The sequence below is a fragment of the Theropithecus gelada genome, chromosome 7a, assembly GCF_003255815.1.
Source record: "Theropithecus gelada isolate Dixy chromosome 7a, Tgel_1.0, whole genome shotgun sequence".
Classification (NCBI taxonomy): domain Eukaryota; kingdom Metazoa; phylum Chordata; class Mammalia; order Primates; family Cercopithecidae; genus Theropithecus; species Theropithecus gelada.
The window spans coordinates 20,598,652-20,626,462 of NC_037674.1; the positions used below are offsets into that span (position 1 = coordinate 20,598,652).

General features: G+C 43.0%; 1 protein-coding gene and 1 long non-coding RNA gene across 2 annotated transcripts; one reads left to right on the forward strand and one right to left on the reverse strand.

Annotated features, from left to right (window-relative positions):
* Positions 1 to 4,595, reverse strand: LOC112627808. Its single transcript, XR_003120229.1, has 4 exons — positions 4,549 to 4,595; positions 3,920 to 3,957; positions 2,295 to 2,362; positions 1 to 506 (listed from the first exon to the last, which is right to left on the reverse strand). It is a non-coding gene; the product is annotated as an uncharacterized LOC112627808 (long non-coding RNA).
* SLC28A2 (solute carrier family 28 member 2) lies at positions 663 to 27,460 on the forward strand. The gene is made up of 18 exons (XM_025390475.1): positions 663 to 711; positions 1,633 to 1,729; positions 1,866 to 1,954; positions 13,504 to 13,595; positions 14,538 to 14,721; positions 15,349 to 15,490; positions 16,121 to 16,234; positions 16,555 to 16,632; positions 17,070 to 17,150; positions 17,567 to 17,647; positions 19,263 to 19,388; positions 19,471 to 19,601; positions 20,009 to 20,177; positions 20,386 to 20,583; positions 21,201 to 21,282; positions 23,649 to 23,747; positions 24,027 to 24,138; positions 26,948 to 27,460. Exons 2-18 carry the CDS (start codon positions 1,649 to 1,651, stop codon positions 27,063 to 27,065), a joined length of 1,977 nt encoding a protein of 658 aa, XP_025246260.1. The 5' UTR covers positions 663 to 711; positions 1,633 to 1,648; the 3' UTR covers positions 27,066 to 27,460.
* The last annotated feature ends 351 nt before the right edge of the window (positions 27,461 to 27,811 follow it).

The following is a 27,811-nucleotide window of genomic DNA, read 5'->3' on the forward strand; positions in this document are numbered from 1 at the left end:
GCATCGAATCACGTACAGTCGTGCTTTCTATTGTTTTCTAGGGCATGTCTTTCCAGTACAAAATGATGGTAAATTTTCTGGGTACAGAGATGGCTCTTACTTTATTTTACAGGCTACCCAGTGCCTAGACTCGTGGTGGATAATGCTCCCAGGGATGCACCTGTTATAAGTTCTTGCAGAATTCTTTTGTTTTGTTTTGTTTTCAGACAGCGTCTCACTCTGTCGCCCAGGCTGGAGTGCAGTGGCGAAATCACAGCTCACTGCAAACTCCATCTCCAGAGGCTCAAGGGATCCTTCCACCTCCACCTCCCGAGTAACTGGGACCACAGGCGTGTGCCACCATGCCCAGCTAATTTTTGTATTTGTTGTAGAGATGGGGTTTCGCCACGTTGCCCTGGCTGGTCTCAAACTCCTGGGCTCAAGCGATCTGCCAGTCTCGGCCTCCCGAAGTGCTGGGATTACGGGCGGGCGCCACCTCTGCAGAAGTCTTAGGCCTGCAAAACAGTCTGAAAAAGATATAATATTTAACTTGAGAGGTGTAGTCCTCCTCACAGTGTGGGCAGGCTCAGCGAAGGAGGGCCCAAGACATAAAACTAACCAATGGCAGCAAAGCCCCCATGCCCCACCCAAGCTGCCCCTCGTTCCTGGCAGCCGAGCTTTTCTTTCAGTCCTTCGCTGCGCAGCCAGAGGGAATCAATTCCACAAGCTGGGGTAAGCAAAGGTGTTGGGGGAGGGCAGATGCCTAGTTCCCAAATTTTTAAAGAGATCATATTTAAACTAAATGCAGGTAGTTCTGTGCCTCGTCAGGAAGGCCCTAATTTACACACTATAAGTTGGTTATGTGTGTTTAATGAAATCATACTTCAAGTGCTTGAAGAGATCACGTTTTTAAAAGCAAATTCATGGGGAAAGGAATTTTCTGCAAAGTAAAGAAATATCTCAGAATGAACTTATATTCTAATTGTGAATGTCCATATACTAAATTTGCTTATTCTGAGGCCCAAATGTTTGCTTATTTTGTTTAAAAACTTTACTTGGGATCATTAACATTCATACTAATTACTTTAAATGTAAATTTCATTAATTTCACTGATAAGGAGTTCTCTCTGGGGCATAAAACATAATTTTTATGCTGCATTATAGTCAGGAATTTGAAGGCTTGTTAATCTTTGTCTGTTCAGCGTACTTTAGGGTCTGGGTCTTCCCAACTGCCTTGCTCCCCGTTTCCTTCTTACTCAGCAAGCTTAGTGGGGCCTCCCCCAGGCTAAAAGGAGTAGTTACCCTATGACTCTTCCTTTGAGGGTCCAAGTAGGAACCTTTATAGCCCAGATCCTGGGGCCCTGGGCAGCCCACTAATTTATTTCAATTCCACTGCCTTTCATTTCTCTTCTCCTATCTTATTGCCCCTTCTTTAGCTATTCACAAGAGGAAATAGGATTTTATTTTTCATTATGTATTACATAAAAATTACATATCCAATCTTCTCAATTCTCAGTTCTTAAAGAAATCAATTAAGCCTTCAAAGACTTTTAGTTTTGCATTTTCCATGGGTAACGGGTCCTAAAAATTCTCCCCATCCCCACAGGACAGAATGACCAATCTTTCAGGCTTGACCCCGAATTTGTTTTTCAGTTGAGGAGAACAAGAGATGGAGAAAGCAAGTGGAAGACAGTCCATTGCCCTGTCCACAGTGGAAACTGGCACAGAGAACCCGGGGCTGGAGCTCATGGTAATTCACCAGTTTAGTTTCTCTCTGCAGAGCTGTGCACGGCTGCATGGCCTCCTGTAGGGTGTCTGACTGCTCTCAATCCCCATCATCCCTGGCAAGGCTCCGTGACTGATTCCAACACTCCCTGTGCTTGTAGGAAAAAGAAGTAGAGCCTGAGGGAAGCAACAGGACTGACACACAAGGACACAGCCTGGGGGATGGACTGGGCCCTTCCACTCAACAGAGGTACTGGTGTTTTGGAATCTTGTTCAGTTAGGAAAGGGCCTAGGGAGGGTTACCCCTTCGAGCAGCTTGTGGTCTTATCACAACTGCTCCCCCTTAGCATGTGTACATATATATATGTACCTTATGTAATTAATTGTTACTTAATCCTGTGCCAAAAACAATAGGAGTTCAGCAGTATCAGTGTTGATTGGACTGAAGACAAAAATAACAACAATGGTAATAATAATGGCTAACAGATTTTAAGTGTAGACTTACTATTTTGCAGATTGCTTTATGTTATATATTTATTTTCATAACAACATGTAGATATTCATTTTAATCCCTTTAGAAATTAATTTACTGTATCTTTAAAAAAAGGTAACTCTTCTGGAATACTCATATTTGGGAATGGTGGAGGGGAAGGGAAACCTGGGGAGAAAACACAGAAGGACCTATTATAAGGATAATAAAGAAAGTAAAAAAGGACAATGTCTTAGAAGTCCAAAGAGGAGTCTCAAGAATGAAGAAGGTATGTGAACAGGGGTGTTCACAGTGCTACCTGAACAGGGGTCTAGGAAGGAGGAGTGAGAAAAATCTTTGAATTTGTTCATGGATCTGGTCCCAGAAGTAATGTCAAAGAAAATTGAGTAAAATAGATAATATGGAAGGAAGCAATGTTCCATGGTCTGGAAAGGAGTGGGTCTTTATAAAAGAGTGCAGAAGTCATCACTAAAAGCTGAGAAGAGGATATTGGATAGCTTCTAAAGGGAATACGGTCATGAGCCGCATAACGATGTTTCAGTCAATGATGGACCGCATTGTACAACGGTGTACAATGGTGTGTATCAATGGTGTATATCATTACACAATGGTGGTCCCATAAAATTATAATACTGTATTTTTACTGTACCTTTTCTATGTTTAGATATGTTTAGATACATACATACTTACCATTGTGCTACAATTGCCTACAGTATTAAGTACAGAAACAGGCTGAACAGATTTGCAGCCTAAGAGTAATAGGATCCACCATATAGCCTGGATGTGTCATAAGCTATACCATCTAGGTTTGCATAAGTACACTCTAAGATGTTCGCATAATTATGAAATTGCCTAATGGTGCATTTATCAGAATGTATCCCTGTTGTTAAGTAACACATGACTATATATGGAGATGATTCAGAACAGCTTCCAAACAAAAGGTGATTTTGTTGTTTTTTTCTCTTTATTTTTGAAAGCTACCTCAGTGACTTCTTACAATTTTTGTTTTCTTCACAATTTGCTTCTTTCTAAAAATTTTTGTATTATCATGTTTTATATATACTGAATTGACAGTAAACTCTGTAAGTTTTTCATGCTTACATGATATTTCATATTTTGCTTAGCAGTGTGGTCGTTAATCACGTGAGATTACAGTATTTGTCTGTAAGGTAAAAACTCTCAACATGGCTGATTTCAAGTAACCAAAGGGATATCATTGAACAAGGAGTTGGGAAGAGATGTATCAGAGCACATCATTATACAAAATTTCCACCATACACATACAGCAGTCATGAATAACTTCATGACTTGGGTCTGTATTTGAACAGTGGTATGCTGGTAAATGTTTAAGAATGGACTCTCCACCGGGGTAGTAGCTCATGCCTGTAATCCCAGCACTTTGGGAGGCTGAGGTGAGAGGATCACTTGAGCCCAGGAATTCAAGACCAGCCTGAGCAACATAGTGAGACCTGCCTCTACAAAAATTTTTTAAAAATTAGCAGGGCGTGGTGGTGCGTGCCTGTAGTCCCAGCTACTCCAGGAGGCTGAGATGGGAGGATCACTTGAGCCCAGGAGGTTAAGGCTGCAGTGAGCCATGATTGTGCCACTGTACTCCAGCCTAGGGGACAGAGTCAGACCCTGTCTCGAAAAAAAAGAAAAAAGAAAAAAAAAGCCGCCTCTCCGAGTGTAGTTTTGCAATGAATGTTGGTTAGTATTTTTGCTCACCTTAATGAAGAGTAAGACCAGGGGTTGGCAAACTTTTCCTGTAAAAGACAAGGTAGTAAATATTATGGGTTTCGTGGTTGATGTGGTCTCTGTTGCAATTACTAAACTCTACCATTTTCGTAGGAAAGCAGCCACAGGTGATACTAAACAAATGAGCATGGCTGTGTTTTGATAAAACTTAATTTTTAAAAAGAAAGTGAGATAAACTTGGCCCACAGACCACAGCTTGCTAATCTTTAGTCTAGATGAAATAATAAATTAAGACTTCATTTACAGTATTTGCCTGTAAGGTAAAAACTCTCAACATGGCTGATTTCAAGTAACCAAAGGGATATCATTGAACAAAGAGTTGGGAAGAGATGTATCAGAGCACATCATTATACAAAATTTCCACTATACACATACAGCAGTCATGAATAACTTCATGAGCTCACATAACAGAAAAATGTAGTAAAATAATTAGAAAATTATGAGTTTTTAGTTTTTATTACCTTTGTCTTTAATGTAATTTAATTACACGTTTATATAGTTTTAATTTTTAGTAATGGCTTGCACAATTCCTGGGAATGTGGCAATCACCTCTCTCAAGCTAGCGCAGGCCAGCTTCCCCTGCAGACTCTACCACTTACCAGATTTTGGGCAAGTTATTTACCTTCTCTAAGCCTCAGTGTTCATCCTGTAAAACAAGAATAATATTAGCACTTAGCTGAAAAGATCTTGGTTTTTGTGGGTTTTTTTTGCCAGACTGTTGTTGGCACCTTAAACTACTCTGATATATAACGTGTCCAGTTCCCTTCAATTCTCATCGACTTTATATTTTCTGATATAAACAATGTTAACTAAAATTACATAGATATAAAATCATGCCTTAAGGTTCCTAACTTGCATTTATTTTTATTTTTTGAGAAACGAGGTCTTACTTTGTTACCCAGGCTGGTCTTGAATTCCTGGGCCCAAACAATCTGCCTGTCTCAGCCTCCCAAAGTGCTGAGATTACAGGTGTGAGCCATGTGCCTGACCTTCACTTGCATTTCTTTAAATTTTTGTAAAGCTACACATTTTCCTCCATTTGCCTTACTTTCCGTATTTCTGTGTGTGATTTTCTTTTCTTTTTCTTTTTCTTTTTTTTTTTTTTGGAGATAGTCTCACTCTGCCACCTAGGCTGGAGTGCAGTGGTGTGATCACTGCAACCTCTACCTCCTGGGTTCAAGCGATTCTACTGTCTCAGCCTCCCGCATAGCTGGGATTACAGGTACATTCTACCATACCCAGCTAACTTTTTTTTGTATTTTTAGTAGAGACGGTGTTTCACCATGTTGGCCAGGCTGGTCTTGAACTCCTGACCTCAGGTGATCGGCCCACCTTGGCCTCCCAAAGTGCTGGGATAACAGGTGTGAACCATGAACCACCGTGGCTGGCCTACTTTTCTTTATCAACTAAAGTAAGTTCTGGATTTTGAACCTCATTTCCTTTCTCCCGACCAACTCAAATAGAACCCACATAGATTTCTTGTTTCCAGTTCTCCCCACCTCCTGCCAACCTGTCCTATATAGCTTCTACCAAAACTGCCTAAAGTATGCCTGAACTCCCTTATTCACAAATCTCTATGGCCCCCCAGTTGCTCCTGAACAAAGCCAAACTCCACAGCCTGGTATTCAATTCTCCCCACAACCACTGCCCCCCAACCAGGATCTATATCCAACTTGACTTTCCAACATTAACTCTTGCAATTCCCATTCTAATGCCACCCTATGTTCTAGTGAAAGTCAACTATCAACCGTTCCTTATATGTAATCCTCAATTTCCTGCCTCCATGTTATGCATGTCATTTCATCGTTGCTTCTGAGCATACTGTCTTCCTTTTATGTCTTTGAGCCCAAATACAACACACCTTTTAAGGCTCAACTCAAGAGCAATCATGTCCATGAAACTTTCCCTGATGCTGCCTCTCCTCACCTCAGTCTCACTGGCCCCAGTCCTAAGAGGTCCCTTCTTCCTCCAAACTTTTAACATTCTATCTGAACCTCTCTTATAACACTTTAAGCTTTTGACATTTTGTTATAGACTTACATGTACATTATATCCCCTATACTGGCCTGTAAACACATTGAGGGCGAGATAAATGTCTATTTCATCCTTTTGTCTCCTGTAACACTGAGAACAATGCTTCACCCATAGTTTATACTTAAAATTCCATAACATCCAAAATTCAATAAATACATGTTAGTAAGTTATGTATATAATCTAGATAATAGACTTTATTTGTAATTTTTTCATGTATACATTTTTCAATTGTTTTGTTTCTGTATTGATTTTTAAGTATTTATTTCTTTTTCTTTTTATTCTTTTGTTTGATTGACTCTGATGATCTGGGATTCTTTGTAGAGAGTAATCTGACATGTAGCTCTAAGCTGATGCTTTTCCATACTGATACCCACTTTTCCAGCAATAGTTATTAAATTGTGAGTTCTTTCTCTATTCCGATGTTACTTTGACTTCGTTAAGTTAATGTGATAATTTGGATCTGTTTTTAAATCTTTTGTTCCATTGACACAGTTCCGAGTACTTAACACTCAGAACTGTGTCATTGTTTACAATGTACATTAAAACTCGACGGGTCACGTATTTGCCTTAGTTTTACCTTTAAAAAATATTCCTTGGGGCTGGGCACGGTGGCTTATGCCTGTAATCCCAGCATTTCGGGAGACCGAGGCAGGTGGATCACTTGAGGTCAGAAGTTTGAGACCAGCCTGGCCAACATGGTGAAATCCAGTCTCTACTAAAAATATAAAAATATAAAAATTAAATGGGCATGGTGGTGGGCGCCTGTTGTCCCAGCTACTCGGGAGGCTGAGGCAGGAGAGTTTCCTGAACCTGGGAGGTGGAGGTTGCAGTGAGCCGAGATCATGTCATTGCACTCCAGCCTGGGCAACAGTGAGACTCCATCTCAAAAATATATATGATATACATGTTTTTTGTCAAATTTTATTTTATTATTTTTATTAATTTTTTTTGAGACTGATTGCATGCCATAGTTTAACTGGTACAGTTTTTTTGCCTTTTTAGTGTAATTTTTAATAAGGTATAGCATGCATACAGAAAAATAAACATAAGCCTTAATGAATTTTCACAAAGCGAATACACCTATATGACCATCGCCCAGATGCAGAACCAAAACATTATCAGTACCCAAGAACCATTTTATGTTTCCTTTCAGTCAGCCTCCCTAAGGGTAATCATTATCCTGACTTTTAGCATCATAGATTAATTTTGCCTGTGTTTGGATTTTATATGGGAAGTCTAATTTATATTTTAAATGAAAATATACCATATATATACTCTTGTGTTTGGCTTCTTTTGCTTCACGTTGTGTTTTGGAGATTCTTCCACATTATTGCATACATTGTACTTTGTACATTTTTAATTGCTGTATAGTATTTCATTGTAAGAATCTATCACAGTTTATCTGCTCATTTTACTGTGGGTCGGAATTTTAGTAGTTTCTATGTTTTTGCTATTATGGTACAGCTATGAATATTTTTGTGCATGTCTTTAGTAAAGATAAATACACCTTTCTATTGGGTATATACCTTGGAGTGGAATTGCCATGCTATAGGGTATGTGTATAGGTTTATGTAGCTTTAATAGATGATAAACATATTTGTACCAAATTTCACTCCTCTGGCAGTGTTATGAGAGCGTGTCTTTTTTCATTATCTCCATTGTGTGTGTGTAGTATTATCACATTGTAGCTTTGCTTTGTATTTCCCTAATGGCTAAGGAACTTGTGCACCTTTTCAGCTTTTTCTGGCCACTGAATATTCTCTTTTGTGAAGCGTCTGTTCAAGTCTTTAATTGGCAGCATTTTTCTTTCTTAGTGTATAAAAGTAGGAGTACATTTTATAAATGATGAAATACAAACAAGAGTACATTTTAAGTACTTGCCATTAAAAAAATTGGTATGTGGCCAGGCGCGGTGGCTCAAGCCTGTAATCCCAGCACTTTGGGAGGCGAGACAGGCAGATCACGAGGTCAGGAGATCGAGACCATCCTGGCTAACACGGTGAAACCCCGTCTCTACTAAAAAAATACAAAAAACTAGCCGGGCGAGGTGGTGGGCGGCTGTAGTCCCAGCTACTCGGGAGGCTGAGGCAGGAGATGGCCTAAACTCGGGAGGCGGAGCTTGCAGTGAGCTGAGATCCAGCCACTGCACTCCAGCCTGGGCGACAGAGCGAGACTGTCTCAAAAAAAAAAAAAAAAAAAAAAATTGGTATGTAAGGTAATGCATGTGTTCATTAGCTTGATGTAGCCATTCCACAATGTATACATATTTTAAGGCACCATGTTGTATACCATAAACATATACAATTTTTGTCAATTTTATTTTATTTTCATTTTTTTTTTTTTAGAGATGGGGTCTCACAATATTGCCCATGCTGGTCTCAAACTACTGGGCTCAAGTGATCCTCCCACCTTGGCCTCCCAAAGTGCTAGGATTACAGGTGTGAGCCACTGCACTGAGCCAATTTTTGTCAATTTTAAAAAGAATTAAAAAATTAATACCCTGAATGACATTGCTACCACTGTAAATGATATTCTTTCACACTTTCTAGCTATCTGTCACAAGTATATAGACAAATCATTTTTGTGAATTTATCTATCTACCTACCTATTCCTTTATTCAGCAAATTTTTTTTTTTTTTTGAGACGGAGTCTCACTCTGTCACCCAGGCTGGAGTGCAGTGGCACAATCTCGACTCACTGCAAGCTCTGCCTCCCGGGCTCACGCCATTCTCCTGCCTCGGCCTCCCAAGTAGCTGGGACTACAGGTGCCTGCCACCACACCCAACTTATTTTTTGTATTTTTAGTAGAGATGGGGTTTCACCGTGTTATCCAGGATGGTCTTGATCTCCTGACCTCGTGATCCACCTGCCTCGGCCTCCCAAAGTGCTGGGATTACAGGCATGAGCCACCGTGCCTGGCCAGCAAGCACTTATTGAACATCTATTATGGGCCGGGCACTTGTTAGCAACCTAATGCAATAATAGTATGTGCTAGGTACTAAGTTAGGCACCAAGAATACAAAGATAAAAACAGAAATGCACCTTTCCCTGATATGCTCACAACCTAAGAAAGACAGGTAAACAGAAAAATGACAATGTCATGTTATATGGTAAGTGCTAGAACAAAGATGTAAAATGCCACAAGACCACAAGAAAGTGAGCAACTGATTCTGACTGGAAGGAATCAAGGAAGGCTTTACTTAGGAGTTGACATTTAGTTGGATCTTGGAGGATGAATAGGAGTTTGTCAGATGGAGAAAGGTAATAGTGCATACCAGGTGTGGGGTGTGAACGGTTCTTACGTGTCCCGTGAAGGGTAGGATATACGGACTGGCAGAACACTGGCTTGTATAGTGGGAAAGAGGCAAGCAGTAAGACTGTGAGACAGGAAGTCTTAGTTGGGGACATGCTATAAAGTCCTAACAGGTCTGGTTTTGTGAGTACAAAACCTCTTGAGTAAGAGACAAAGGGATATTTTTTTCTTTTTTTTAATTTTTATTTTGCTCTGTCACCCAGGCTGGAGTGCAGTGGTGCGATCTCAGCTCACTGTAGCCTCTGCCTCCCAGGTTCCAGCGATTCTCCTGCCTCAGCCTCCTGGGTAGCTGGGATTACAGGCGCATGCCACCAAGCCCGGCTAATTTTTGTATTTTTAGTAGAGACGGGGTTTCGCCATGTTGACCAAACTGGTCTTGAACACCTGACCTCAGGTAATCTGCCTGCCTCGGCCTCCCAAAGTGCTGGAACTATAGGCATGAGCCACTGCGCCCAGTGGCCAAAGGGATTTTTAAGCAGGAGAGGAAAAGGAACCATATTGTTTCTTAGAAATCAATTCTGACAGCAATGTGATGAGGGGATTGCAGTAGGGAGAGTGGTGGCAAAAGCTAGTTAAAAGGCTCTTACCATTGTTCAAGCAAGAGATGAAGAGGGCCTAGGCTTAGGCAGGGTGAATAGGGATAGATCAGAGAAGTCAAATCCCAGAGACTTTTGGTGAAGAACGGGCGAGACTGAATGATTGATTATAGGCTAGCCATTCTCAGGAAAAACACCGAGACCCCCGTCTGTATCCTCTCTTACTCCCGTTCTTGGTTCCTCAGGACATCTTTAATCTGATCCTTCAATGCAGACTGATTTTTATCTGCTTTCTTGTCATTATTATTTTATTTTTATTTTTTATTTTATTATTATTTTTTTGAGACAGAGTCTCACTCTGTCGCCCAGGCTGGAGTGCAGTGGCCGGATCTCAGCTCACTGCAAGCTCTGCCTCCCGGGTTTACGCCATTCTCCTGCCTCAGCCTCCTGAGTAGCTGGGACTACAGGCGCCCGCCACCTCGCCCGGCTAATTTTTTTTTGTAGTTTTTTTAGTAGAGATGGGGTTTCACCGTGTTAGCCAGGATGGTCTCGATCTCCTGACCTCGTGATCTGCCCGTCTCGGCCTCCCAAAGTGCTGGGATTACAGGCTTGAGCCACCGCGCCCGGCCTATTTTTATTTTTTGAGGCAGAGTCTTGCTCTGTCGCCCAGGCCGGAGTGCAGTGGTGCGATCTCGACTAACTGTAACCTTCGCCTCCCAGGTTCAAGCGATTCTCTTGCCTCAATCTTCCAAGTAGCTGGGACCACAGGCATGCACCACCACACTCAGCTAATTTTTGTATTTTAGTAGAGACAACGTTTTACAGTGTTGGCCAGGCTGGTCTCAAACTCCTGACCTCAAGTGATCTTCCCGCCTTGGCCTCCCAAAGTGCTGGGATTACAGGTGTGAGCCACCACGCCTGACCTTCATTATTCTTTTGTTGTTGTTGTTCTTTTGAGACAGTCTCGCTCTGTCGGGCAGGCTGGAGTGCAGTGGTGTGATCTTGGCTCACTGCAACCTCTGTCTCCCGGGCTCAAGCAATTCTTCTGCCTCAGCCTCCCGAGTAGCTGGGATTACAAGTTCATGCCACCACACCCAGTTCATTTTTCTATATTTTTAGTAGAGACAACCTCCACCTCCTGGGTTCAAACGATTATCCTGCCTCACCCTCCTTAGTAGCTGGGATTACAGGTGCCCGCCACCACGCCTGGCTAATTCTTGTATTTTTAGTAGAGACAAGGTTTTGCCATGTTGGCCAGGCTGGTCTCGAACTCCTGACCTCAAGTGATCCCCCCACTCCTGCCTTGACCTCCCAAAGTGCTGGGATTACAGGCATGAGCCACCACACCCAACCAATTTTTTATTTTTATTTTTTAAACCCGAGGCTCAGTTCCAACCTGATATTCTAGGAATAGGTTGTTAATGGGTTTTGCAGAAATGAGTGTTCTTAATTGATTTCCTGCAGTACTCCTGAATTTTAGTTCCCAGGAAATGGTGAGTTGTGGTCAGGAGGTGATGGAAGAAATCTTTTCTAGGCATGTGATTTCTATCTACTCTAGGACTAGTCCATGCCTGCCTCTTGTTTTGCAGGAGGCTTGCTCAACTGGCATTTGACTGCATATAATTTTAAACCAGCTTTATCTAGTACATCAGTTTAGGTCCCAACAGGAAACAGATGGCATACTTAAGATAATTATAGGAGAATTTATTTACAAAGAGACCATTACAAAGATATGTATGAGGTGTGGTGACACCATAAGAAAGGATAGTGCAAGAACCAAAAGTCTTGAAGCAGTGAGCAGTGTCTATTCCTAGGCCTGAAGGAATAAGATGTAAGAGCACCTGGCAGGAAAGTCAGATAAAAAGGCCTCCTCAACACACTGACCTCAGTCTTTTCATACACTCTGATCTTCTGTGGAGGTCCCAGTAGCAGAACGAAACTTGATAAGCCAGAGGACATGGGAGTACGTTGATGTAGTTTACATGAGTTCAATTCCCAGGGCACAGAGTGGGGTGGAGAGTGGCGCTGGAGGAGCACACCAAAGATATCTGGCACACATGGGAAGGCCAGGATTGAAATTAAATTCATTCCTTGATATACTTTGCAAATGATGTTCCAAAGATAATGATGCTCCTCAGGTATGCTGCCCCTTTTACTCACTACTTTCTCTATTAAGCATGGAAAAATGAGGGAGGATCACTTGAGCCCAGGAATTTGAGACCAGCCCAGGGAACACAGCAAGACCTCATCTTTACAAAAATTTAAAAAAAGAAAATTAGCTGGGTGTAGTGGTGCACACCTGTAGTCCCAGCTACTCGGGAGGCTGAGGCAGGAGGATCACCTGAGCCTGGGAGTTCAAGGTTGCAGTGAGCCATGATCACACCATGCCACTTCTCTCCAGCCTGGGCAACAGAGTGAGACCTTGTCTCTTAAAGAGAAGAAAAGCAAAGCAAAGCAGAGTTCTGGAGATCCTAAAGAATCATCTTGAGTTGATCCAGTCAGATGGTGATAAGCATTGTTTTCTCCTTTCTCAGCTTACCTGTATCTCATAGTACACACTCTGTACACACTCAACACAGGGTTGGGCTCCCTGCAGCAGGGACAGGAGGTGATGAGAGCAGGAATGAAAAGGAAGACTAGAAACGGGGAGTGTGTTAGATGGGAGGGGCAGCCATGGAACTCTATGGGCCAAAGGCCCAGGGCATTAGGAGTTAATGGCTTGTCCTAACCCTGGCTAAGCTGCCCTGCCTCAGTATGACTGCCAGACTGGGACCTTCTTACTAGGATCACCTTCTTTGGAGCTTCCAAGATTTTGGAAATTAGAACTTTTGGCTCAGATGGCTGCAGCATGCTCAGCATACTTAGGAGTGGCAAAGACAGGCAAGCCTGGCATCTAGGGAAGACGTGGCATAGAATGATGGTTAAGAGCTTACATGCTGAAGCCAGAGTGTGTATTCTGTGTCTGTTCCCTACAGCCTCTGTGACTTTGGGAAAGTTATTTAACTTCTCTGTTTTTCAGTTTCCACATCTGTAAAATGGGAATGCTAATAGTAACAGCTCCAGGGGTCTTAGGAGGAGTCAATGAGTTAGTATTTGCTAAGTTCTCAGAAAGAGCTCAGCATAGAGAAAGCACCATATACATGTTTGTTAAATCAAACTTGAATATCCCTACTTGCTAGGCCTCTTCTCTCAGGCCTGCCCAACCAGAGCGATTCTTGAGGTTGGTGGCATTTTCCTTCCTGTCTGTCAATGCACATCTGGCTGAATGCTCAAGGCCATAAGTTTGTTTGGTTTTTAGGGAGGGATGGCCAAATTGCCTCTAAGAAGAATAGGCCCTCTTATGAATATGGAAGCTTAGCAATGCCCTGTCCTTTCAGAATGGGAAAGTCATAGACCCCTGACATAAGCAGTGCCCACTTCTATGGTAGGAGACTACCAAGGATATTGCTAGTTCAGGCTGAGTAGGGTATTCTGACCTGCTGCCCACCAGCAAGGTTTGATTTGCCCTTTTTGGCATTGCAGAACACTACCTAATTTCCTCCTGGCTGAAGAATATTCTTCATTGACTAAGAGCTAATTCTGTCTTGTGTTAGTAATCTGAATTCTGAGAGTTGAATTAGTAGAAATGGGATGGAGTAATTCTTGTATCTTAACTTTTGGGTTCTTATTAGGAGGAGACAGTGGCCTTTCAGCAAAGCAAGAAGTTTCTGCAAAACACACGCCAGCTTGTTCAAGAAGATCCTGTTGGGCCTGTTGTGTTTGGGTGAGACACTGAGAATTCATGAGAGTGAGAAACACAGTTATTTTAGAAATTTGCCTTGTGTCAAGGTGATTACCAGGTGGAAGGCATTTTTATTAAAAACTGATCTAAAAAGCTATTTGATGTATCGATCTTAACTACTTGTAGGTGAACCATAATGTATTGAATTGCACTTATAGGAACAAGTAAAATCTGAGAATAAACTGTTTTTCAAAAGTGTACTATTTGATAGATTTAAAATATTTCAGAGAATGTGGGCTTATCCTTTTTTTAGTGCCTTGATTTGGTGGAGTGCATGATTCTTACAGCCTTTATGACAGAAGCTTATATTATACCTTACTTATTTGCTGGCTTACTAGTAAGATCAATGATGTAAAATATTCTTAAAAGACAGCAAAGCTCTGTTTAAAACATGTATGGGGCTTTGATGTCAAAATAAGAGGCAGCTGGGATGGTGAGAGCAAAAATTATATTTTGAGATGAGTAAGAGAGCCATGGGATGAGGTCCACATGGCTGCACTTCCTAGTGGTAGCCTTGTTTACATGGTTTGTTCCAGAGGCAAGGTTAAAGTGACTGGGGTAATAAAGTTTCAAGGGGAGATGACTGACTTTTGAAGAGTCTAATGGTGAACACTGATCAAATCTACTCCAAGGGACAGAGAGAGGATATTAGATAAAATAGAAGGGAATGAGATTTCATTAGGGATCGGTGAAAATATGCAGTCTTCGCACTAAGTCAGACTGTCCTTGGGAATCCTGAAGAAGAGGACAGTTAGACATCTATCCTGGCCTCAAGAAGTGCAGCTCCGTCTGACAGTAGGGCTGGGTGGCAAGGTCTCTGGAGGATTTTTCTTGCTTTAAGTCCCAGGCATTCATGACTGCAGTTCCATTTGCCCATTGGAAGCACTGCCTTGCTGATCATTACTCTGCGTCTTCTCTTTTTAGCCTATGCTGCCTATTTCCTGGCAGCTTGCATCTTGAATTTCCAGAGGGCACTGGCCTTGTTTGTCATCACCTGCTTGGTGATCTTTGTCCCGGTTTACTCATTTCTGAAAAAGCTCCTGGGCAAAAAATTAACAAGATGTCTGAAGCCCTTTGAAAACTCCCGCCTGAGGCTTTGGATGAAATGGTAAGATAAGAATCTCAATACCTGGCCTCACAGCTTATCCCAGTCCACCTCCTTTTTTCTCTTTTGATAGTTATTGAGCAGTCTCTCAGACCCACACACATGCTTTTCAGAACCAAAGTGCAGAGAAAAATAGCAACAGGCCTCTGAGCACAGGATCTCAGTCCAGATTCTTGTAGCCTTGGGTCTCAACCTTGCTAGGGGGCAGGAGGAGTTTAGTCTCAGAGAAGAGTTTTAGTCTGATTGTCATCAGGGCCTGTGTCAGAAATGAGAACACTCATACTCCTCCTCAGTGAAGTAATCAGAACACAGAGCCTTGCAGCTGCATTAAGCAATCAAATTGATTTGGTGTTCATCAGTGTCTCCCTTAGTTCCCTGATACATTTTATGCTTTTTTCTCTCTAGTCTCCCAGACTTCCTGCACCCACTGGTGCCTTTTACAATTCCTTAGAGTTTAAAGAGAAAACTTACAGTTATGTATATTCTGAACTGGACTCTACAGCAGCCACAGCATGCACATGGCCTTTGATCACCGGCCAGGAGTGAGAGAATAACTTTCAGACTCTCTATATAAGTTATTTGTTTTTCATTCACCGGGTTGATGACATGGTCTTGGCATTCCTTCTTCAGGGTGTTTGCAGGAGTTTCCTTGGTTGGCCTTATACTGTGGTTGGCTTTAGACACAGCCCAAAGGCCAGAGCAGCTGATCTCCTTCGCAGGAATCTGCATGTTCATCCTCATCCTCTTTGCCTGCTCCAAACACCACAGTGCAGTGAGTTTTGGGTATTTGGGTTGGGTATAGCAACACATGACCAAGGGCCAAGTGCTAATCATAAAGCACATGCATCAAGCATTAATTATAAGGGCATAGAACTAAGTTTGTAACAACCCCTAGAATTTGCCTCTTTGATAATTTTGTTTCTAAGAGAGGTTTAAAAAATTATCAGAGGCCCTAGACCACTTATTTTCAAACTGTAGATTGTAATCCATTAATGAATCTTGATACCAATTTTGTGAATCTAGGTCAGTGTTAAATAAAGAACAAAAGAAAAAAAAAATAAGGACGTAAAGGAAAATAGAATACAGTAGAAAATCAGTTTGCATTGCAGATAGTACTGTTAAAATATTGATTTATAAAACTTTTATTTGTATGTATGCATGCATATATGTGTGTCTAAGTGTCATCTAACCTTTAGACACATTTTTAAAAAACCTTATGAACATATGTGGCTTTTTATATATTACTGCCCTGTTTCTCCCCACCATTGCCCCTGCTCCCTACACCATCAGACCCTAGACTTACTGTTAACATTCTAGGTTTGTTCCACTGAGAGTACATGTTTAAAACTCTTGTAATGGACAAGCAGAACTCACATTGGAATAATTTTCTTATTGATCCTAGGTGTCCTGGAGGACAGTGTTTTGGGGCCTCGGTCTTCAGTTTGTCTTTGGGATCGTGGTCATGAGAACTGATCTTGGATATAGTGCATTTCAGTGGCTGGGAGAGCAGGGCCAGGTATGAGAAATTAAATGTGAGGGCTTTTCCCTTTTAGAACTCTAGAGAAAGGAGATTTGAGGGGAGCATGAGAAGATTAGGCTGTATCTTGTTAATGATGTGGTTGGAGATCTGGTTGGGAAAGGAGAGAGTGTATTAGGATACAGCTAAGAATATGAATAAAGAGCTCATGGGGACATAGCCTGCCCCTGGGCTGTCAAAGGGAGGCCAACCTCAGTAGCAACAGTAGGTCCTCAGGACGCATGGGGCTAGTCTCATCTTCCTGTGTGTCCTTTTGGGTTTCATTCTTATTCTCTGTCTTTTTCTTTTTTTCCCTTCAGATTTTCCTGAACTACACTGTGGCCGGCTCCAGTTTTGTCTTTGGGGATACACTGGTCAAGGATGTCTTTGCTTTTCAGGTGATACCTATTTTATGGGCAGGAATGACGGTCTATGGAGGGGTGGAGGAATAAAGCGGAGGATGAAAGTGTGTGTCCAAGACATCAGCCCCCCTGTATACCAGTTTGACCCTAAGAAGAGGGTTTAACCCCATCAGTAAAGGAAATGGCATCCATCTCCTTCCCTTTGGTCATTGCCATCCTAAAATTAGAAGAAATGGGAATTGGGGGAAAAGGGTCAGAAAACAGCTTGTGGTTTAGTACTGGTGGGACAATGGATTTAATACATTTTAAATGTATCCCTAAACTAGTTTGTGTGGGTACTGAATACCTACCCTGTATGAGATGCCCTTGGAATGCTAAGAGCTTAACTTAGAAGCCTAAAACACAGTCAGTTTACGGTCTACACAGAGTATGCAATGTAACATCTCACCACCTGCTCACCATTCTCATCACAGGCCTTACCAATCATCATTTTCTTTGGATGTGTGATGTCCATTCTCTACTACCTGGGCCTCGTGCAATGGGTGGTTCAGAAGGTGAGTCATTCTCCTACACCAGCCAGGAGGCAGGCCTTCATCTTGCCATCTGTCAGCTTTGGAAAAATGCCCATAGCTAGGGTCTAGAGTGTTAGAAAAATGGGGAAGGCAGGCCCTCTCAAGCATGCCTGATAGCAAACCATCAGCCCAGGCCCTAGGTAGGCTGAGGGCAGAGCAGAGAGAAGATGAGCTGGACTGCCTTTGATACTGAGTTTTAATGTACTTGTTCTAAAGGCCATAAGTCCTGAGTTCTGGTCAGGGCTCTGTTTGTAAGTTGGTTTTTTGGCCCTGGGCTTGCTGCTCTACTTCTCTAGGCCTCAGTTTCCTTATCAGTAAAATGAAGGAGGAGGAGTTTTGCGAGACATTCTCCAAGATTCCTGCTAACATTAATGGTTTAGGTTTCTGTATTCTTCTAGGTCGCCTGGTTTTTACAAGTCACTATGGGCACCACCGCCACAGAGACCCTGGCTGTGGCAGGAAACATCTTTGTGGGTATGGTAAGCATCTTGAGGCCTTTTGGTCTTGTTCTCTCTGAGGAACTGAGAATTTGGCACAAAACAAGAGTATGCTTTCCTCCTGAAAAGTCAAATATGTGAAGACTGTGGGGCAGCCAATCTCAGATGAGAGAGAACTCAGCAGCTCAGAGAAGACGCTGCTCATTGCGTTCACCCTTTGTGCCTAATAACACTTCCCTGGTCATACTTAATCTGGAGGGATAGCCTTCACCCCTTCTTTTTTTTTTTTTTTTTTTTTTTTTTGAGACGGAGTCTCGCGCTGTGTCACCCAGGCTGGAGTGCAGTGGCGCGATCTCGGCTCACTGCAAGCTCCGCCTCCCGGGTTCACGCCATTCTCCTGCCTCAGCCTCCGAGTAGCTGGGACTACAGGCGCCCGCCACCACGCCCGGCTAGTTTTTTGTATTTTTAGTAGAGACGGGGTTTCACCATGTTAGCCCGGATGGTCTCGATCTCCTGACCTCGTGATCCACCCGCCTCGGCCTCCCAAAGTGCTGGGATTACAGGCTTGAGCCACCGCGCCCGGCCTTGCCTTCACCACTTCTAACGACCACTTCCTATATAGGAATGTAGGGAATATCCTGGTCCAACTCGTATCCCCTTTCGGAGGCTATGAAGAGTGTTTGATCCTCATTCTGGTTTCTCCCTGTGACTCCCTGTGGTACTTGGTTTCCACGGTCTCTAAGGAGGAAATCACTTGTCTTGCTCATAGCTAATGCCAAGGCTCTTCCCCATAATACTTGCTTGGTACATTCGTCTGTATGGAGTAGGGCTCCATATATGCTACTGACCAGCTCAGTGTTGGGGACAATGACTTGTACATTCACAGGGAGTTAGTACTGAGGTCTTTCTCTCCCAAGGCGCTAGGCTGCTTTTGAAATGTTCTCAGAGTACTTCTGGATACTTTACCATAGCACTCCACATTTTGCTGAAATTATTCATAATCAGCCTAGTTTCCTATGTGAGACTATAAGCTTCTAAGAGTAAGGACTTTGCCTTATTTATATTAATGTCCTTAGCATCTAGTACAGTGCTAGGCACATAGTTGGCACTTGTTAAATAATAGATATCATTATCTTAGGTTAGTGCTGGATATGGCTTACATAGATGGCCCTTCATAATTTCATAACATTTTCACAAACATTATTTCTTTTGATTATTTCATAAACAGGGGGTTTGGATCATCTATTTGTATTTCCTTTAATGAGTACTGTTTAATCATCTAATATGTTCTCATTAAGTGCACTGCATTCCATAAGTTTAGTAAGTGTGTGGTTTTAGACATTGAGAATATACAAAGAAAATATACCATTTCTCTTCTATAACATTTTAACATGTCAATAGATGAAACAAGCATGTATGGAAACGTGTGAGAACTATGCCAGCCAGGACATGATTGGGTGCCAGAGGAAGTAAAGCAGATGCTGGATGGGCCTGACAGCTGGGCTCCATGCTCACTAAGTGAAGCTGTGGCTCACTGAACAGTGCTCACACTGGACGGATGTGTGTCTAGAGGGTCCAGCCCCTGGGGCTGGGGTGGGCACTCTGGCGTGGGGAGTTGCTCCTTCTTGGAATCTGACTGTTTTCTCCTTGTTTGTAGACAGAGGCACCACTGCTCATCCGTCCCTACTTTGGGGACATGACACTCTCTGAAATCCATGCAGTGATGACTGGAGGGTTTGCCACCATTTCCGGCACTGTGCTAGGAGTCTTCATATCCTTCGGGGTAGGTATAGTCTGCTTGATCACTCCTGGTGAGCTCGAGTTGGATTTGACAGAAACACTGATGCCTAAGTCTGGCCTCACAGGTTGATGCATCATCCCTGATTTCTGCCTCTGTGATGGCCGCCCCTTGTGCTCTCGCCTTGTCAAAGCTAGCATATCCGGAAGTGGAGGAGTCCAAGTTCAAGAGCAAGGAGGGGGTAAAGCTGCCCCGTGGGTGAGTCCAAGGAGGCATATACTTTGGGAGATAGTGAGCTGTAGTTAAGAGTGGCACTGTGGTGGCAGAGACTTCAGGTCTCCCTGAGGGGGAATAATGTGATTCCATATTCCTTCTTGCCTATCTCTGATGCTTGCTAATCATGCTGGTTTTCTTCATTTAACCCTCCGCCCTGGCAGTAGCTTCTGAATGCCAGTACTCTCTGTCCTTGCCATCAGTGCAATTACATAACTATCTGATATTGCTTCAGAGTAATTTCCACTAATAGGGTCTCTGAGGAACCCTGTCACCTTGTACATTGGCCTTGCACCCTCTTCTCGCACGATAGGGACAGTGGGATTTCTCTTCTCTAAGGGGCTGAGACTACTGTAGACACCCTACTCTTGCCCTCTGCCCAATGATCACAGGAAGGAGAGGAATGTCCTGGAAGCTGCTAGCAACGGAGCCACAGATGCCATAGGCCTTGCTGCTAATGTAGCAGCCAACCTGGTTGCCTTTTTGGCTGTGTTGGCTTTCATCAATGCTGCCCTCTCCTGGCTGGGAGAACTGGTGGACATACAGGGGCTCACTTTCCAGGTAAAGGATTACATTTGTTGGGCTGTCCCTCTGGGATGTAGTTAGGTAGCCCTTCAACCATGCATGTCCTTCTGACTCACAGTAAGCCAAGAGAGATCATGCATAGAAGAGTGGAGGAGATTGGGCCAAGGCTCTAGAGAAGGTCCTTGGCACCTGACCTTTGCTATTAGTCCTTCCTCTTTCACTGGGATATCTCCCTTTCACTCAGGTCATCTGCTCCTATCTCCTAAGGCCCATGGTTTTCATGATGGGTGTAGAGTGGACAGATTGTCCAATGGTGGCTGAGATGGTGGGAATCAAGTTCTTCATAAATGAGTTTGTGGCTTATCAGCAACTGTCTCAATACAAGAACAAACGTCTCTCTGGAGTGGAGGAGTGGACTGAGGGAGAGAAACAGTGGATTTCTGTAAGTGACAATCCAAAAAGCATAAACACCGTGAGGTCTCAACCATGGTTATCTGAGGGTAGATAGAAAGTGCCACACGGGTTTGTTGTAGACCTAACTACAAAGCAAGCAGAACAGCACACCTAGCAGCCTCATTTGCAGCGCCTGAGCTATTACCAGTCTGCATGCTATTTTCCCCTGCCCGCCCCCACCACTGCCCCAACTCTGACCCAACTTCTCTCTATAATGTAATTGCTGGGTCTTTACAGCTGGGGCAGTCCAGGGCAGACACTATCTTCTGATGGCCTAAGGTCCGCTTCTTCATTTAAAAGTTTAAATTGCTCCAAATTAATATCCTTTTTCTTTCCCTTTGCCTCTTTCCTTTTCCTTTGTAATCCTCATTCCCAGGACTTCTCCTTATTCATAGCCTTCAACAAGAACAGCATTGGGCAATGAGGCCCATGGTGGTTTCCATGTCATTATCCCTATAGTAACTCAGGGAACAGATATTTTCTGAATAATCTTGGGAAACCATGGAAAAGATTGGGGGCTGTCAGTATGCTGCAACTTCTCTTGTGGTTATAAGACCACACGCATGGGACTGAATTTATTTGCTTATTTATTTTTGTTTTCCCTAGGTGAGAGCTGAAATCATTACAACATTTTCACTCTGTGGATTTGCCAATCTTAGTTCCATAGGAATCACGCTTGGAGGCTTGAGTGAGTTCATCCATTTTCCCAGCTCCCCAGTAAGACAGCCAGATCCCAGCTTCTGCAGTGGGCAGTCCTGGTGCTTCAGTACAAGTTGGGATCAGACAGAGAAGCCATTGTGAAATGGACCCATTTCTTAGGCTGCAGTCAACTTGGACCTAAGGCAGTCAGGCCCACCTGGCTATGTATAGAGCCCTTTATAATCTCAACTTCAGTTACTTTTTTTGTTTGGATTGGAGGCCCCAAAAACTAATTTTATTTTACTTTTCTCTATGAGGAAGAAAATATAATGATATTATTTCAATTTTGCCATTAAACTGGAGTAGTGCATATATAAAGAAAGATATTTATTTATTTATTTATTTATTTATTTATTTGAGACAGAGTCTCACTCTGTTGCCCAAGTTGGAGTGCAGTGGTGTGATCTCAGCTCATTTCAACCTCCACCTCCTGGGTTCAAGCGATTCTCGTGCCTCAGCCTCCCAAGATGGGATTACAAGTGTGTGCCACAATGCCTACATTTTTTTTTTTTTGGTATTTTTAGAAGAGATGGGGTTTCACCATGTTGGTCAAGCTGGTCTTGAACTCCTGGCCTCAAGTGGTCTGCTGCCTTGGCCTCCCAAAATGTTGGGATAATAGGCGTGAGCCACCGCGCCTGGTCTTGTATTTTATTCAGTAGTGAAGACACTTTTTGAAATTAGGCTGCTCACTAGTCCTCATGGAAACACAAAGAATTAAAACAAATAAAAGCAGCAGGCACATAAGGCAGATAGATAGTAAGGGAGAGTGGTGTAAAGTGTTGGATTTAAATCTGCAAGTACCAAACATTAAAAGAGTGGGTCTTTGAAGCAGACGCAGAAATATTTAGACTGTTGGAGATACTACTGCATGGGGGTGATGGTTGGAGGAATAATATGAAGACAGTGGAATTGTCCTTGAGTGCAGGGGCACAGGGATGACTAGCAGATCTGAAGTTTGGAAGATCCAAGTTAGAAATGGATCTAAGGCTGGATGTGGTGGCTCATGCCTGTAATCCCAACACTTTGGAAGGCCAAGGCAGGAGGATTGCTTGCTGTAGGAATTTGAGAGCAGCCTGGGGCAACATGGTGAGATTCTGTCTCTACGAAGAATTTATTTATTTATTTATTTATTTATTTATTTATTTATTTATTTTTTTTTTTTTTTGAGACGGAGTCTCACTGTGTCTCCCAGGCTGGAGTGCAGTGGCGCGATCTCGGCTCACTGCAAGCTCCGCCCCCCGGGTTCACGCCATTCTCCCGCCTCAGCCTCCCGAGTAGCTGGGACTACAGGCGCCCGCTACCGCGCCCGGCTAGGTTTTTGTATTTTTAGTAGAGACGGGGTTTCACCATGTTAGCCAGGATAGTCTCGATCTCCTGACCTCGTGATCCACCCGCCTCGGCCTCCCAAAGTGCTGGGATTACAGGCTTGAGCCACCGCGCCCGGCCCTCTACGAAGAATTTAAAAGTTAGCCAGGCGTATTGGCACATTTGCCTGTAGTCCTAGCTACTCGGGAGGCTGAGGTGGGAGGATTGCTTGAACTGAGATCGAGGCTCCAGTAAGCTGTGATTGCACCCCTGCAGCCCGGCGTGGGTGACACAGGGAGGTCTGAAGGAAAGAAGGAAGGAAGGAAGGAAGGAAGGAAGGAAGGAAGGAAGGAAGGAAGGAAGGAAGGAAGGAAGGGAGGGAGGACGGGAGGGAGGGAAGGAAGGGATTATAATAAGAAATATAGCTCAGTGTGTCCCTTTTTAAAGGCAATTATATTCTGGGGTAGAGTCATTTAATTCATGTATTTGGTAGCCGATTTAATTGAAAGGTGAAATAATTCCCTTTCAGTTTATCTTTTCCGCTTCTGTTAAACACCTGTCTCTATTGTTCTAGTCTTGATGCCTGATTACTGTCCGATTATGAGATTGCCATCTAGTAGTGGGATATGCACTGTGTGGCTAAGTCTTAGGTGAGTGTTGCTTTCCTTAGCCCTCTGTCTCAAAATAGTCCATCTAATTCTGGTCCAGGCTTAACAGTGCATATCTCAAGCGGCGAACGCCAGGCATTTGTACCTGTCTGGAGCAACCCAGAGCCTTGCTTAATCCAGATATGTCTTGGGTATGTTCACAGAACCATTAAAGTGAGGGTCAGACACTCAATCCTTGATCTGAGGAAAGTCTAAGTTAGTGATCCCTCAGGACTAATGTACATGCACACTTCTTAGGGCAACACTGGCCAGTCTCAGGTGGATGGTAATAAGGATGCTCTTCATTGGCTGTGTTTTGTTCCTCTGCGTTCTTCTAAGTGGAGGGATATACCTGATAACCTGATGGGGAAAAGCTGAAGCTATTTTATTTTATTGTCTGCAGCATCAATAGCACCCCACCGGAAGAGTGACTTGTCCAAGGTTGTGGTCAGGGCCCTCTTCACAGGGGCCTGTGTATCCCTTATCAGTGCCTCTATGGCAGGTAGGTGCCTCAGCTCTGATGGAGATACCACTGCATGAGGGTGATGATTGGAGGAATAATATGAGGAAGGTGGAATTGTCCTTGAGTACAGGGGCAGCAGAAATCACTTCCCTAGATCATGACAGCATGTCTTTCAGAATATTGATTTACCCATCCATTCCACAGATATATGGCAAAGGCACCTAATCAACAGTGTCCACAATTCGTACCAAAAGAATAAAGAGCCTCGAGAAGCATGTGTCAGATCTTCCTCTCAGTATCTCTGTCTCCTTTATCCAGGAATCCTCTATGTCCCCAGGGGAGCTGAAGCTGACTGCGTGTCCTTCCTAAACACAAGTTTCACCAATAGAACCTATGAGACCTACATGTGCTGCAGAGGGCTCTTTCAGAGGTGAGCACCAGGACCCCATTCCCGCGTGAGAACGCATGGCCCTCAGGTCTCCAGGGTAATGCTGTTGAGGTTGAATAGAGTGTATGAGAAAGGCTGTGAGTATTGGTAACGGCCTAGATCAGTGTTCTTTTCTCTTATTGGGTGCATCTTCATTATTAGCTTAGTATGCTCCAGCAACAGGGTCTACCTGTGTCGGTGGGCCACTGAGAAGTAGAGCAGCAAGGGAAGAAGTAAAGAAAAATGGTTTCCCTGATAAGAAATTACTCTACTGGCTGGGCATGGTGGCTCACACCCACAATCCCACACTTTGGGAGGCTGAAGCGGGAGGATGACTTGAGCCCAGGAGTTCAAGACAAGCCTGGGCAACATAGCGAGACTTGTCTCTATTTTACATTAATTAAAAAAAGAAATTACTCTACTTATTGTGATTGGAATACAGATAGGTTATAGGTAGATTTAGCAATGGTTATAAGTGGCTAAAATATTATACACTTCTTCAGACAGAAATGAAGAAAACTGAGAGAGGATAAAGTTGAATTTATAAAATGATGATGAGTTCAGGTAGTGTAAAAACGAACTTGTTTACCAAAATCTAGAATATGAAAAGACAAGGGTATGTCATTAATCTAAAAGAACTAGTTTTGGAACACACAAAAGGAAGATTTCAGGAACTAGAATGTTTGGTGCCTTCAAATCAAAAGGTGTGTGTGTATTGGTGGTGATATGTGCGTGAATGAAGAGAGTGGTGGGAATAAAGGCTGAGAGATCATAAAAAGCCTTGTATGAAATACTAAAGAATTTAGGTTTTGACCTGCTGAATTCCGAACACTGGTATGATCAACTATGCTGTTTCAACATATCATTTCGGTAGCCATTTGGATGGCAAGGAGACCAACAAACACTCTGCTGTAATAGTCCTAGTGAGAGATGGTAAGAATTGATACTAAGTGGTTGTGAGGTTGGAGATACACTAGATCCAGTAGAATCAATAGGATTGATCATTGGCTAGATAGGAGGAAGAGGTGGGGTGAAGAAGAGGAAGGAGTCTTAAATGACTGTCTCTTTTCTGGCATGAGCAAGTGGGTCTAAGGAGTGCCATTCATGCACAGAAGAGGAAGATTAGTTTCAGGAATGGGAGTAAAAGGCAGAGATTATGGCTTAATTCAGTTTTTGTTTTTTATATTTATTTATTTATTGTATTGAGATGGGGTCTCACTATGTTGTTCAGGCTGGCTGGTCTTAAACTCCTGGGATCGAGTGATCCTCCCATTTTGGCCTCCCAAAATGCTGGGATTACAGGCCTGAGCCACCATGCCCAGCCTTAATTCAGTTTTTGATGTGTTAACTTGGAGGTAGTTGCAGGACTACCCTGTGAAGGTACTCAAAATCCACCTCAGTATGCTCACTGGAGCATACTAAGCTAATAATGAAGATGCACCCTATAAGAGAAAAGAACACTGATCTAGGCTGTTACCAATACTCACGGCCCTTCTCATACACTCTATTCAACCTCAGCAGCATTACCCTGGAGACCTGAGGGCCGTGTGTTCTCACACGGGAACTTCAAGAGAGAAATCAGAGCTGGAGATAGATTTAAAAGTTATGGGCTAGACACAGTGGCTCACACCTGTAATCCCAGCACTTTGGGAGGCCAAGGCAGGAGGATCGCTTGAGCTCAGGAGTTCAAGACCAGCCTGGGCAACATGGAGAAACCCCATCTCTACTAAAACAAAACAAAACAAAACAAAACTAGCCAGGCATGGTGGTGTGTGCCTGTAGTCCCAGCTACGTGGGGAGGCTGAGGTGGCAGGATCACTTCAGCCCAGGAATTAGAGACTGCAGTGAGCTGTGATCCATACCACTGCAGTCCAGTCTGGGTGACAGGGTGAGACCCTGTCTCAAACAAACAAACAAAGATTTGGAAGTTATTAAGCGGTCTGTTCACTATACAGGTAGATATTCAGGTGCTAGCTGCTTGACAGGTTACTGGGCCAAGTTCATGAATGTTGCCCCTCCTGTGTTTGGAGGTTATCATCAGAGAAGGCAACTAACATATTTTTTTTAAAAAAATCCTTTTGATGCACTATTAAAGATGAGGTATGAGCTGGATTCATCATTGCTCTGGCACAGTTTTGATTCTTTTTTTTTTTTTTTGAGACACAGTCTTGCTCTGTTGCCCCGGCTGGAGTGCAGTGGCACAATCTTGGCCCAGGCTCAAGCAATCCTCTTATGTCAGCCTCCTGAGTAGCTGGGACTACAGGCCAGGTGCATGTCACCGTGCCTGGTTAATTTTTACTTTTTGTAGACATGGACATTCGTCATGTTGCCTGATTCTTACGTTCTTGTGGCATTTTGGTGGATTTTCTAAAGCCACATACTAAAGATCATTGGCATCTAGAATATGAAAGACATAAGGTTTTTGTCCAATTAATTTATACTAATTAAGTGTAAGCTGTTTTCAAGAGGAAGGTGGCCTTGGAATACCACCTTACTTTTTAGAATCAATTCAATACTAAATCATTATAAGCCATACATTTTGACTCAGGGATATCTGGAAATTTCCAAATGGACTGTGGTTAGGAGTTGGGCAAAGGAGCAGACACACATAGTTGAGGGTTTCTTGCCAGTATTATCTTGGGAATGAATGAGAAAAGAAATATAATTGGGTTCTGTTTATTTAGTCATGGCTGATGGATCAATTTTCAGGTTTTTGTTTTTGTTTTCAGCTGCTTAGTATAACTTATTGATATGTTTTGTTGCTTTGTTCCTGTCTGACCCCGCTATGTACCTCTCTGGTTTTTCGTTGCAGTACTTCTCTGAATGGCACCAACCCTCCTTCTTTTTCTGGTCTCTGGGAAGACAAGGAGTTCAGTGCTATGGCCCTTACTAACTGCTGTGGATTCTACAACAATACCGTCTGTGCCTAAGGCTGCTTGATCTATTTCCATAACAGTTTTGATCTTATCAGCTTTGTGATTGCAAAGGTGTTTATGTACTCAGGGTTCCCACAACTCACTCACCAAGATCTTTAACAGTAAATAACAGTAAATGTTAAAAGATTCATTTTGGGCCAGGCGTGGTGGCTCATGCCTGTAATCCCAGCACTTTGGTAGGCGGATCACAAGGTCAGGAGATGAAGACCATCCTGGTTAACACGGTGAAACCCCGTCTCTACTAAAAATACAAAAAATTGGCACCTGTAGTCCCAGCCACTCGGGATGCTGAGGCAGGAGAAAGACGTGAACTCGGGAGGCGGAGCTTGCAGTGAGCCGAGATCATGCCACTGCACTCCAGCCTGGGCGACAGAGCGAGACTCCGTCTCAAAAAAAAAAAAAAAAAAAAAAAAAGATTCATTTTGGTTCACTGTATCTCAATAATGAAAAATAGCTTTTGTTTTTCCATTATTTGGCTGAACCAAAAAATGACATTCCTCATGGGCGCTGCCTGAACTTTTATTTGAAAAAATAAGTATTACTATATCAAAAAAGTCTTACAAATCATGCTCCTAGCTGCCACCTTAAAAATAATGTGATGCAGTGTGCTATAAATGTGATTTAGTATGTAATGTGCCTGGGACGGGAGAGAAGCTGTATTTCTTGGCGTTGCGGATGAGCCGGATTTATATTACTGATGTTACATTTGAAAGGTATATGAATATTTAATGATAAGATTT